The sequence below is a fragment of the Solea solea genome, chromosome 8 (genome assembly GCF_958295425.1).
Source record: "Solea solea chromosome 8, fSolSol10.1, whole genome shotgun sequence".
Lineage (NCBI taxonomy): Eukaryota > Metazoa > Chordata > Actinopteri > Pleuronectiformes > Soleidae > Solea > Solea solea.
Genome location: NC_081141.1, coordinates 16,621,625 through 16,635,814, shown reverse-complemented (window position 1 = coordinate 16,635,814; position 14,190 = coordinate 16,621,625). Strand labels below are relative to the sequence as shown.

Genomic DNA, 14,190 nt, shown 5'->3' with positions numbered 1-14,190 from the left:
CCCTGTCGGTTGCAGTGTAATTTAATCTAGCCCTTAGGACAAGCATCTCTCAACAGGAATGGGGGAAAAAAAAAATAAAAATGTTAGAACCAGAGACTTGAGGGACAGGATGAATTGTATAACCCCGTGCTAACCCCCATCCATGCTCCCAACTCTAGACACTTCCATTTCTGCCTTGTCTCATTAAGCATGGCTGCCCATGTAAATTGACCTATAAAAGCAAAAGGAAATCTGCTTATTTTTTTTTGAATATTACAAATGGGTAAACACCTGGCTATGGAAAGACTTGGAGGAAGGATTTTAGGCCATTTGTTTTGTGGACAAGCTTGTGGTAGCAAAACACTTAATTAACATGGAGATGTTCCCCCCCTCCACCTCAGCTCCTCGAGGAAATCTAGGGAGAGAGAAACTGAATGACGAAGAACAGAACGAGGATGCCGATTTAGAAAACAGATCCGCTTCTCTCGCGAGTCTTTCAGAGTTGTCTCACTGAGACAAGAGAAACCGCAGAGACACGGGGGTTTTGACAGCCACCTAGAGCTCCGTAAACACCACTGTCTAAATGTTACAGATAAACAGATACAAATATGCCAGCGCCTGCAGCGTTTAGCACAAGACTTTTAACTGTCAAACTGTCACCCCCCCACCCCCACCCCCCCTTCCCTCAATAAATAGGAATTCCTGCAGTTTTTCCCCTCAAACATGAGCCCACAGACCTCTACACCCTCAACGGCTGAAGCAACAATGCATTACTGCGTGATACCGAACTAATGCAGCCCATATGAAAACAGAAACTGTGCTTCCTACTTTGTAATATCAGTGAAATCCCTATGACAAATGCATTTCCAGTGAGCGGCAGTCACTTGAACCCACTGGCAGCGGGCTCCTTCATGTGCATACAGTCTGTGGTGGGAGGACAAACTCGACTCTATTCCACTCTATCACCTTGCTTTGATAAAACCTAATTTCCCAAGGGCTTCAACTTCAGATGAACTCAGTTATAGGCTCCGTTCCCTTCGCCGAGGAAGCAGACAACTCTTAACATCTACCGCGCGGTGAATAGGACCATAACATAATGCGGAGAGCGCGGCGCCCCCCATTTTTTAAAGGGTATAGTGTTGTGCAGCAGGGAAAGTGAGCGATAACTTTCAAACTGTCTCACTTTGATATCCCCATGAATTCCGTTGCCATTTTAGGGAAGATTCTTTTTTTTTTTTTTTTTTCTGGAGTGATTAGAGCAGTGTGGAAAAGCTTGGCTTAAAAGAAGAGAATGAAAGCGCCCACTCGGATCATTGTAATGCCACCCTCAAATCTCAGTAGTGAACCTGTGAAAACATGGGTGTATGATTGCATGCATCTCTCTCTCTCTCGCTCTCTTTTATTACTACTACTAAGTCAGGAAAAGGCTAGTTCACAAAGTGTTATTTTTGTTTGATTTTGCCAGTGTTTTTGTGCAGCCTTTTTTGGAATATATTAGACCACACAGTACCAATGCTGATATGCACACACATTGGAATTGGCTGCTGTATCACTGTTACAACGGTAAACTATACAATCTGACATATGTAAATGCTTAGACAAAAGAAAAGGCCTAATTACTGGGTACTGAGTTAATATCGTGTGGCCCTTGAATTTTACGTGTATAGTGTCATGACCAGGACTCACAGATGTAGTAGTATTCTCTGCCCGGTCTGAACTCAAAGCCCAAAGAGAACGGAGTGAAGAGCTGGAACTTCTCTGAAAACTTGAGCGGCCCGTTCGGGGAGTGCGGCCTGTTGCACTCCCAGCGTTTGAAGCCCTTGGCGGTGTGATCGCACGTGCTGTAGCCGTCGTAGTTGACCATGTAGAGGACGTAGCGCTCCGTCCGCTCCTCGGGCACCGTCTCTTCGTAGTGAGGACAGTAGACGTCCAGGTAGTCATTTATGCACACGTCGATGTGGTAGTCCCCACGATGGAACCTAAAAAAAGTAGAGAGACACATGAAGAGGTCATTTGGGATTCAAACACGTGTTTTAAACTCATCACCAAGTTTGTGTGTTTGTGCGTCGACATTGCTTCAGTCATGGGCAGAAATGAGAATGTAAAGGTATGAGAATGCAGCTTTGATCTTTTAGTATTCCTCCAGTGTTACGTGGAAATTTACAAGCACCAGCACTCCTGTCCTCTGGCTTCAATAAATTCGGACGGGTTGGTTTATCCATAAATCCATCTCTGTAACAGATATTTACTCACACATCTGCCTTCTGAATGATAGCATACTGACGTATCTAGTTCAGAGAAAATATGCTTTCAGGAAAAATACTTCTTTTCTTTTCTTTTCTTTTTTTTTTATGACACTTCGCTTAGTGGACCAAAAAATAAAAAAAATACCGAAAACACAGAGACAGGCAACCTCAGGCTGAGTGCAAATTTGAAATAATCTCGGCGGCGATACTGGATGGACCAGACAGTAAATGTCATGATAGGGAAAATACACAGCCCGGCTGTCACTGAGGGCTGTGCACTGAGGCATCTTTACAGCTTCAATGATCTAGAACAGTCCACACAGGGTCAGAGGGCTTTGATACATGCAGGCATATTCATCAAAAGGCCACACACTGTCACGAGCTTCACACACACACCATTTAAACTCTCTTGCCCCAAAAATAGGTCTCCTCCCTGAAGGATTTTTTTTTTTTTTTTACGGCGACTAAAATTAGAGCAATTCCTCCGTCGCTCGTTTATTCTCGGGTGCTGGATGGTGCAACCTTGATCCCAGGGTTCACGGGGGGACATCCCAGAGGAAACATCGTGCACCTGTGAACTCACTAAGGATGCCCTCCGTTTGGCACACACTTGAAACACTGCAGGAGTTGATGATGTTAACCACAAAGTTGCACTAGTTCACACACACACACACACACACACAGCTGGTGCCAGTGTCTCATTTCACCCGGGGTCCAGGTGGTGTGTGTTTATAATTGACACCTCTTTAATGTTGCAAGAGCACCTGACAGGAGTTTTGACGAAACTTATAATTGAAACCCACCACTGCTGCCTGTGTGGAGGTCTCAACAAGTCACAGAAAAGCGCAGGGGGCAGAGTGTACAACAAGCTGAAATCATTTTTATCCTGGGGACTCTGAGGAGCCTGAGGATAAAAGCAGTGAAGCAGTGCACCTGCAGCATGGTGACCTCTTTATCCCACCATGAGGTCCTCTCCAGTCTTCTATCGCTGTATTGTACTAAATGTCTACTGTGAAGATGTACAATGTGACGGTTGGTCTAAAAATAAAAATAAAGGATTTTTATCGATTGAAATGCATTTAGATGCAGAATAAAATATGGGTAACTCTTTCAAAACAGCTCTTCAAGAATGTGATGTTTGATTTAATTCTCCAAATCATTACATAGGCCTTGAAAACCCTCATCCTGCTTGGCGGCGTCTACTTCAATCTGCAGCATGTCTAGACAAACTTCGCAGGATTACAATCACAATGAAAACCAGGCGGCTTGTTTTTTTTGAGGATCAGAAAACAATTTGGAGAGAATCTGGCTTCGCTGCCTGACCTTGTCACTTAATTCCCATTGTTATAATCGAATGATTAACAATCAAGCAGCGACTCCAAACAAGAGTCATTCCTCGTTACTGTGATCACACAAGTCTTGCAGCAGCCCTGCGCTCGCCGTCTATTCATGTGCATCTATGTGCATGCGACCATGAGCCGGCATGACATGTTGTTTTCCTGTGTTTACCCATGTAGGGTAAATACCAATGCTAGGGTGTTTACAGCTAAGGCATGGAGTAGTTCATCTGGAACATCTCGTTTCAAACATGTCTGTGGAGGTCCGAGAAACCGCCATGCATCTCCCTCGCTTCTTTAAAATGTCACTGACTTAATGGTCACATCCTCCCATCCGTGTGTGTGTGTGTGTGTGTGTGTGTCAGCTGCCCTTCTCTCCTTGCCTCAGCAGCCAGAGTAGTGGCATGTGGCCCTGACTGCAAATGAAGCTGAGGATGTTTGGGTGAGTGAGCGTATAAAAGGGAACAGCAGGGGCATTTGTAACATATAGCACACACACACACACGTATGCAATACACACACTGTGGGTGCACACCTCCACTTGCATACACAGCCATGCGCGTACAGTAGATTAGGTTTGTGTTATCAGTCCCAGGCACACTGGCAAAGGGACAGAAGTAAGGCAGCCAGAAGCTTGGAGGTTGCAAAAATGAGAGAGGGAATCCAAAAGAAAAGAGGCACCGAGACTGAATGCTGCTGATAGTATTAGAGAAGTGATTCCCAGTGTCCGAGAAATTGCGGGAGTTACTCACCCATGAATTTATCACGAAAGAATATTCCCCTGAAAACTGCATGTGCATGACATGACTCCGTGTACATTTTCGCCAGGTCTGTTCAGAGCAGGATTGTCAACAAGATGTATTGCAGGGGGGGGGGGGAGAAAAAAGAGTGTTTATTGACCTTATAAAAACCCAGTTGTCAAGGGATTCATTTAAGGGTTTTAGAGGCGTTCTGTTTATAGTGATGGCAGCCTTAATCGGCTGCTGCTGCTCGTCCATAAACAGTCCACAGCAGGAAGAGGCAGGCTTTCTTCTCCACGAAAAATGAACATGTGTTGTTTAACATACATTAACCTCTGCCGGACGCACGCGCACCGGTGGAATGTAAATCAAGGCTGTGCTCCGTTAGAATCCCAAAGAGTGAAATATAGGCCGGAGTGACGGGAACAATAATGCGCGCCCAACAGAAGAGAGTCATTGCAAAGATGAAGTAGGATCAGCCAATCCAGTGGGTACAAAAGAATCTGTAAATTAAAGATCCATTTAAACAATTGGCTGTTTTGTGTGCGTGTCTGTCAGCAATATGCTGTTCTGTCTAGTGTATGCCAATGGTATAATTCGATTTTCTCAGTGTTTAATTAATAAACTCAGCGCTTTTTTATTCACTTAAAGTCAGTACTGTAAATAGTGGAATCCGACAATTGCAAAAAGTGATTCCTTATTCTTCCTTTACACGGCACGGCTCGGTTATTTTGCTTTTCCATTGGTGTAAGTACCTGGTAAGGCGAGGTTCAAAGCGAGCTGAGCTGATACTATGCGTGACGTCGTCAGTCCACTGATTGGGTCAGAGTGCCGGCAAAGGACGAGGCATGAGCAGGAAGTCCGACACAAGAATCAAGTATAGATCACTTAAAAAGACTTAATGGTCCTTAAAATGTGGGTTCATCTCCAACATTTAGCACCAAAATGTCTAAAATCTTATCATTTAACAGAAGTACAGAACAAATCTTTTCTATTAACCGATTCTTATGATTCAGTACATCGAAAAACAACTGCTTTACAAGTCATTAGTCACTCGCTTGTGTGTGTGTGTGTGTGTGTGTGTGTTTCATGCAGCTGTGCTGTGATGACCCCGCCCACCTTAAAGGAGGTACTGTATTGTAATGGAAAACCAACCAAACGAGGCGGTACTGTGTAGTGGAAAAGCGACATTATATATAGAAGGAGTTCTTCCACATGAGAAGGTGGCTCCTCAATGCAGACAGTGATCGCTTACGTTCCATATCATTATTCCTCTTTAACGCTGAGATAATGTCCAGTGTAAGCCTTGTTTCCAATAACACACACACTCTGCCCAGCCACCGCTGTCAGTTCCGTGCACTTGACAAGAATACACTAATGAGTATCAATCCTTTCTTCATCTGGGAACAGTGCAGTCGCATAGTGTAGCGGTGGTGGCCCCTAGCAATAAATAGGTAATTATGGAGCAAAGTTGGATAGCAGGCTAATTGTCAAACAGTGATAATTGCAGGTCTTTGCTATGCCACAGCTGTCCCGATGAGCTGTGGGTCACAACACAAAGCCAGGGAAATCAGCTGGACGCAGCATGTGGGCGCACATGTGTTTGTGTGTGTGTGTGAGTGGAATAAAGGCGGATAATCCCGATAACCAACTGATTACATTTTCATACCAGCTCGTCAGGAGAGAAACTGAGGGGCCAGGTACTGCCAGTACTCGCATTCAAACTTGCACACACACACACACACACACACACAGATGCCGTAGGCCACACAACTGTAGACTCACAAACAGAGAGGGTGAGTTTGGGAGAGCTTGAATCTTGAAGTTAATGCAGGGTAGGGGTAGCACACCATTGCAGTCGCTGATTGGCTCATTTCCATTTCAATTACACAGCCCAGTGACATTGCTGTGCATACGCTCGGGCACACACACATTCTCACAGGGAGACAAACACACACACACACTGTACCCAGTGAACTCCCATCAACCACTTCTCTGAGCTTTGCACCAGTGGCTGCAGACAGAAAGCGAAGGAGAACACGGGAGAGAAGAGCTCAGTTGCAGGTAGAGGCAGAGAGAGCAATCCGGCTCATCCAACCCGTTGAATAAGTGAGATTCAACAGTGAGAGGAACTTTATAGTGTGCTGCCATGGTAACGTGATGCTCTACATACCACTGCTCCAAGGAGTGACCCAGAAGGGGAGGCAGAGAGTGATCATCACAAACACGAGACGTCAGCGGAGGGAAAAAAACAAAGGTCCCACTTGAAATGTTTTCCTTGATTAGCCGAGACACAGATGCTCTAGAACAGTGATTTCCTCGGTTGGGACCCACAATCGTGACCTTTACTATTTCGTGTGTTTATGAGTCGCTACATGATGCACAAATTTGCTCACCTTGACATATATACAGTATATAGTGAGTGGGGTCACAGTAGTTTGCCATCCTTAAAAAGTTTGGAAAACCCTGCTGTAGAAAACACACACACATACATGTTGCTTTTCTTGTGTCCAGTATAGAGCTGTCAAGACTGTAGTCCTTACACACAGCTGACGGATGAAGGCATAATAAAGTCAAACCTCCATTACCTTAGTATAAAAATATCATCTGTTTGTCTCATTTTTTTTTTTGTCATCTCTTTTTCTCACTACTCCTTTTTTTTTTTCCCACTTGGCCCAGTCTCGCTCATGACCTCAAATCAGACGTGTTTACATTATTTCACCTCTCCCTGTTGGAATTCATACCTAAGATATATTTTCAATTCGTAGCCCTCGGGCAATGAAGCATTACAAGATAAATCAAATCACAGTAAACCCAGAAACTAGAAGTGTATTGGTGCCTTAGAAGGCAACGCTGAGATTGTTTTGTTCTTAACTCTTCCTGTTGAGTGTGAGCATGCATATGTGGAAGTGTGTGTGTGTGTGTGTACACACATGTGCGTGTTGCTAAAGTGAAAGATCATTTGTCCGTTTTGGTCTGGAGGGAAACTATGTTTACCCAAGAGGACATGAACTCTGACTGAACCCAGACTAAAATACACGAGCAAAGGCCTATTCAAGACCTCTCAACACGTCATCCACCGATGTTAGTCACGAACACTTCTTGATATAGTTTGTGCAGTTGTCTAATTGCAGATAATTGGTTTGGAGGATGAAAGGCGGCACCGAAAGAAACACTTGAAAGACAAAGAGAGGCAGAGGGGACAGACGAGAGGCCGCGGCATCTGATCGCTCTTGGTGTTTCGGCTTATCCGGAGAGGTGTCCACGTTGTTATTGCTGATGGCAAAGGAGTGTAATGGAAAACAGAACTATGGGCTGACTAACACACACAACTCAATCCAATATTGACACTCAACAGTCATCACTTGCCTGTAAAGTGAAATCCTCGCTAACCCAGGAAATCCCTCGCCTCTTTCTTCTCAGGTAAATCGAGAGTGAAAACATTTTCCGTCTTGTCTAGCAGACTGGCGAGCAATGACAAAAAAACACCTTATGGGCTATTCGTATTACAGCTCATCATTAAACAGCAGACTATTTCTCAACCTGTCTAACAATCACAAGGCCGCGCTGCGTCACCCCCCCGGACTGTTACATGGCTCGATCAAATGTCAGAGTCTCACGGTTTGGACAAACACGAGGGCGTCAGGCGGGCCAACGTTTTAGTCAGAACCCTCTGAGAACTTGGCAACGATGACGCACTGCAGAGCCGTATGTGTGAATACTGTGATTAAGGCGTCTAATGTTGCAGCTCAACTGCAGTGATTTCGTCAAACGTTGCCACGTTTGTCAGAAATGCACATAATGACTACAGTGTACAGTTGGTAACAGATAATAATAATAATAATAATAATAATAATAATAGTCACCGCCAGAACTCGGAAAATAAGACACAAGTTCTTCAAACCTCAGCTCGTGTTTCATGTTCTTGCCCCTTCACACTGATTCAATTACAAAGCACCTTTTTAAAGGAACAAAAAAAAAAAACAATCAATCAAAGAACAAGGCGCAACCACCACCTACTAGGCTGAGAACAAGTAAAGAGCGGTGAAGTCAGGCGAAGAACATGTGAGAGTGTCACTTGACGACATACGAGTTGACAGGCGCATTCCTTTGCCGGCTAACTGGCTGATAGGCTTACAGCACTGGGAGGGGTTCCAGGGAGAGGACAGTGAAGAGATCAGACCTATAGGGTATCACATATTACTGATGTTACCTCTGGGACAAAGTAGAAGGCAGGGGTGTGTGTGTGTGTGAATGTATGCTTACTTTAATGTATTTGTACAAGGTATCTGCTGTAATACACACACACACACACACACACGTATATATACATAGCTGCTGGCTATGGTGCATTTTACTGTGTCCATCTGCTGTAGTTTTATGGAGGGTGCACTCCAGGCTCAGAGCAGGTGGTCAACCCAGTATAATATACTGACTGCCATCAGTGAGAGACACAGGGAGGTACCCATGCATTCCTTCATGTCTCCCTCTTTCACATTTCATTGGTCCTCCCGTCTCTGCTCTTTCCCCTTCACTTCTCCTCCCTATTTCGGTCCCCGTCTCTCTATCCCCTCTGCCCTCCACTGCTCCATCTCTCTTCTTCTCCTTCTTCTTACTCCACCAGCGACTGTGATCCTACGATATTCATTTACGCCATTTATGCCTGTCGGCACTCATTCCCCCCCCCCCCCCCACGGAGACAATGAATTAAGAGTAGTGACAGACAAGTTCTTGTTCTGCTGTGGGTGCTGAGTGATACCGCGAGCGGTCGGACTCCGGCCGCTTGATCAGCAAGACAGACAAAAGCAAGACAGACACACAGTACACTTCCTCTGAGCTCATGTCTACTCATTACTCTGCCAAACAACCATTTTTATTGGCGTTACATATGCGCGTGAATGGCATGGTGCATGTATGTGAGCCTGTGTTTATCTCTCTGCGCGTAAAAGGGCTTCTTTATGTCTCCACTCGTCGCCAAGGGAGTCGGGGGGGAAAAAATGACACATCCCCGTCCCCCCACCCTCCTCCCCCCCCAACATCCTGTCAGACCCTGAGGCCATTCTCCTGAATCATTGCTGCCCCAAACCTACTTCAGTTCCTTTGTAAATACTGTAAGCTCCGACATGTTTACAGGAACCACAGTGGGTGTGTGCGTGCGCGCAGACACGCGCGAGCATATGCACAGTCACTGTCAATTAATAGCCATAAATGATCGGGGCGGTGAAACGTGTTTGCCATTAATCATAACTCATTGTTTTATAGTGACAAGGTATTTGTCAGTTGAGACGGAACAGCAGCCGCGTAGCATGTCTTTCTAACGCGAGACACGGAGAGAGAGAGAGAGAGGGAGAGAATCACGTCAGATAGTGGCAGAGCTCAAACCTTGCTCTGTCGTTTAGTCCTTTACCCGCGCCTGCCTCTGAATAGATGGCTTGCAGAGCAAAGCTTCTAGAGGGTTAGGTAAAACACAAACGCCCCACTGGCTGCTTCAAGCTGCCATGTGTCTCCAGCAATGAATGCTTACATGCGAGCAGGTGACATAACAGAGACACTTGAATGGGCGCAGTGCCATAGATGAGTCAATACAGATGCAATAAAAGCTTCAGAGGTGTACGTGTGGATTTGCAAAACGGTGGGTGACTTTGCACGATGTCCCCGGTGTAAAAAGACCTCTTATAGGTAAAATAAAATCTGTTCCATTTTCACTTCCTTTTCTCATCACAATACAATCGGTGCACTACGAAAATATCCCCGGTGTAGACCTTAAATTAATAATGTTTCCACAACCTTTTTTTTTTTCTCCTTATACTAAAATCACTGCGTGCAGGAAATGCTTATGTGCAAGAAAAATGATATGAAGCATAGAAGGCTTTGCCTTTTGAAAGTATTAAGTAGCAGCGAGACATTAATCAGGGCGAACATGCAAGGCAGCGCTGGCACATTTTTGAAAAACAAAAGCACAAGATGAGTCGAACTACAACTTAAACAATTCCTACACTGACAAAACAGCAGCCGGCACTAATGAGCCAACACCATTTTCTTTTTTTTACCCTGACCCGACTGTTCGGATTTTGTATCACAGCCGATCTTGGGGACTTTCAGGCAGTGTTCACCACATTTGAGAAGTAGTTATAACTGACAATGAATTAGAGCACCTGAAATGAGGTAATGATAGAAAAGGGTGACTGAAGTATTCATAATTTCTTGCTAGTTGATATGATACGATGTTTTCTGTATTTTGGATTTTTGTTCTACTAATAGACTGGTTATTACTCTGCTTTTGAAAGGAGGCACTTTGATGTGTCTAAAAAAAAAAAAAGAAAAAGACACAGAAACAGTGAGAGCTTGCGTCCATTAGACCGACGTCATATCCCTTGAAAGGACTATTACAAACACATTCCTGACCTCCTGCCTCCCTTTCTCTTCATCCGCCACCTGTGTATGAGACATTACGGAAGAATGACAGCCCACTTTTCTTCTGTTGTTTCGACGCAAGCCCCATTCGCCCCTTGTCTCAGTCTCTCCGGACAAATGATCAGCAGATGGATGGAGGAGTGAAATGAGTAGGAAAAATGGCAGAGATGGACAAAAACAAAAAAAAAAATAATAATAATAAAGGAAGGAAGGACGCAGGAGGGGTGCAGAGTGGTAGGAGGGGAAAAGAAGAAAGGCATTTATGTGTATGTGTGTGTGTGTGTGTGTGTGTTTTGAAGCTCCGCGAGATGGAGGAAAACAAGGGGAAAACGTGGGCAGAAGAAAGATGCACAGATGACACGAGAGGAGTCAGTGACGAAAACAGACGTACCTGTGTCCTGTCTGTTTCATCTTTGTATTTTCACCGTACTAATCGTCGCATCACAGCCATGTGTACACACATGTGGCCCACTCATATATTGTATATGTATATCTAACACTTATGCACGCACACACACTGAGTGACCTTGAAGGTTGGTTGCCGTGGAGCTGTGTCAGGGAGCTATAATGTCACCACTTTCATAAAACCCTTTGCCCCTTTCACAGGTCACAAACCACTGGCTGAGTGTAGTCTATTGTGCTGCACGGGTTACTGTGTGTGCATGCGTGCATGGCCCGGGCATTAAGCCTCCTGTGGGCCGGTACTCTATGTAAACCGTAAAGGGTGAGGCACGCGGGGGGGGAGTGGGGAGTGGGGAGCCAGCTGGTGAGAGTCGTACATTGTCTGCGGGATGCAATTGCCTCACTGACAGATTGTAGCTGCTGTTATGCCTGTCTCTAAATCTCTCTTGTCGCGCGGAAACCTTCATTGCCTGAGGAATCCTCTCAACAAGTGAGAAAGCTTAACCCTTTAAAGTCCAGTTGTATGACGTCGGTTTTTGTTCAATTAAATGGCTGAAAAAGGGCATTTCATTGTCATCCCATCCTTTATCTGCCATACTGCATACGTTATCATGGAAATAACTTATGCAGTTCACAAAGCACGATGTGTTGAGATGGTGTTGATTGGCTGTTGCACTGTGCACACTTCTTGTGATATAATTCAAAAGATCACGGTTTGATTTTCACAAGGCTGTCACTGCATTCTCCCCACAGTGTGTTCATTTACATTAAATGTATGAACCTACTGTATTTATATTATATTTATATTTATATGACATTGTATAGCTGTTTATAAAGAGGTGAGCAATTCGCTCACGATAGTCAATATATTTTCAAGGTCAATGTTTGATCTCAGTTTCATTTTACATAGGCTTCCCCAACTCTGGTTCAGATAAAATCATGTTAAGAAATGTTTTGCTTGGCATCAAGTGCCCACCTCATGGAGTCTAAGCTTGTTGGTTTTCCTTCCACAAATGTTTGCCCTCGGCTGATTTTCTCACCCTATCCATCGTAATCTATATCTTTCCACCGCTCGCTCCCCCATGCTTGTTTGGCTCCCAAAACGAGATGATGTGTCATGTGACAGCTGGAGATCTGGACTCTACTTCGCTCATTTAAAACGTCTGTTTCCTTTCTTAGACCTTTGTCACGGGATGTGGTTTATTATTTTTATTTATTTTTTTCTCTCCATAACACACATGAGTATATATTTTTCCTTTCCTGCACTGAAGGATTTGCGAAGTTTGAGAAAATACTTGAACGCCAACAGCATGTTCTGTCGCATCATGTCATGTTTTGCAGCCTTCGTTATCGGCATCTGTCTAGACGGTGTATATATGTCTCAGTCATAAGGTAGTCTACACATCAGGAGGCAGTGTTGACACAGCCATCAGATAACAGAAACACAGCAATATTCCCTGATGGCTATCATCTTGGAAACATGACCAAATTAAGTGTGTTTTCTTTTTTTTTTTTTTTTTTTTTAAAAGGCTCACATCTTGTCAGTGAAAACCTATCGCACTGATCAGAATCTGAGTTCACTCATTTACTTTAAGGACACTGGAAATTCACCAACATCCCCAATGTTATGACTTTGTTATTGAACCGGAGAACTGGCAGACGTGTGATGTGGTGGATGTGGCCGCTGAAGCAAAGAGGAGGTGATTTCCAGCACATCTGCTGATTGTAAAAGGCAGAATGTTTTAAGAGCAGACAGTAATGGGGAGATGATAGATGAAATAACCAGTCTCGGAACAAGGCAACGTCACTGAACACGGCTGCTGTTTCCACCTTTTTATTCGCCTTTCCTAATATTTTCATACACATTTTGCTCGGGCGAGTCGATTAGAGGACGACGGGATGAGAGAAATTTAAAATGTTGGCTTTATGAGGGGCAAAAACGAGGAGTAGAAGTGTCCTGCACATGTGCATTGACTGTCCGCTCCTGCACACGTGTCTGTCAGAGGAAGATATATGGAGGCAGAGGGATGTGACGCTCTAGCGAGGAGAACAGAGCAGTAGCTGTAACTCCAAAACGATCAACCGTGGGGGGGCTGACATATGGGCCTCTCTCCTAATTCTTCATGCCTGTTTAAAAAGCTATACGGGCCCTTTTGCTCCTCCAGCGCCGTGTACGCATGTGTGTATGCATGTGCAGGGTTAAAGTCTGTATTAAATCTGTGAGATCGTGTGTGTGTGTGTGTGTGAGTGTTTGGTATGAGGAAAGCATTTTCCGGGACCTGCAGGGTCAGCTTCCCATGGAGAAGCTGTCAAGGTCCCACGCAGGGGGTTAAGTGGTGTGTCGGGTACTTGGGCCGTGTGTCTTATTGTGGGCAAAGTCTGTGTTATATAAGGGCACGGAAGGTCACTGTATAATATAGATATGGGTATATACACACACACACACATACACACATATCTGAATGCATATATATATATATATATATATATATATTAATATGTGCAAGTGCACTCATAAATCCCTCAAAAATTAAAGTGTGCAGTTCAGGGCCAGTTTGCACTTATCCTTGTATTGACCTCATTACAAATGGTTTACATCACTGAGGCCTTGGTCAAGCTTGGCGTGTGCGTGCATTCATTGCAGATAGGCCATGTGCAGTGTTAATGCACACAGGCAAAAAGCGATAAAGTTCGAATTAAAAATGTATTGGTTGTAGCGATGCCTGCGTGTGTGTTCTTTACGCTTTGTCGTCTTAGAGAGAGCTGTCCGTGTGTTTCCCTTCAGAGGGAACGGCAGACGGGACATGCAAAGTGGAAGCAGTCAGTCTCGTCCTTGCCTCTGATCCCCGACGCCCCACCTTGTTGAACAAGGACTGGTTTGACGGAACCTGAACTCTGTCACGTCCACGGCGCTTTCTTGTCGTGTCAAACAAAAGGATGCGCGGAATGACTTTGTTGTGCCGCCCTGCAGAGTGGGCCGCGGGCAATTAGTGTTACAAACACAGTGCCTGTGTGGGCGGTGACCTTACTGTATGTGCATATGAGCACCATGTGTGCGTGTGTGTGTGTGTC

At 44.7% G+C, this 14,190-nt stretch overlaps 1 protein-coding gene across 2 annotated transcripts in view; it reads right to left on the bottom strand.

The window, feature by feature from the left end:
• efna5b (ephrin-A5b) overlaps positions 1 to 14,190 on the bottom strand; it is an 85,202-nt gene that overhangs the window by 12,891 nt on the left and 58,121 nt on the right. For both annotated transcript variants that reach the window (XM_058635912.1, XM_058635911.1), the window contains exon 2: positions 1,666 to 1,958. In XM_058635912.1, the coding sequence (XP_058491895.1) occupies positions 1,666 to 1,958 (293 nt within the window). The remainder of the gene's footprint in view (positions 1 to 1,665; positions 1,959 to 14,190) is intronic.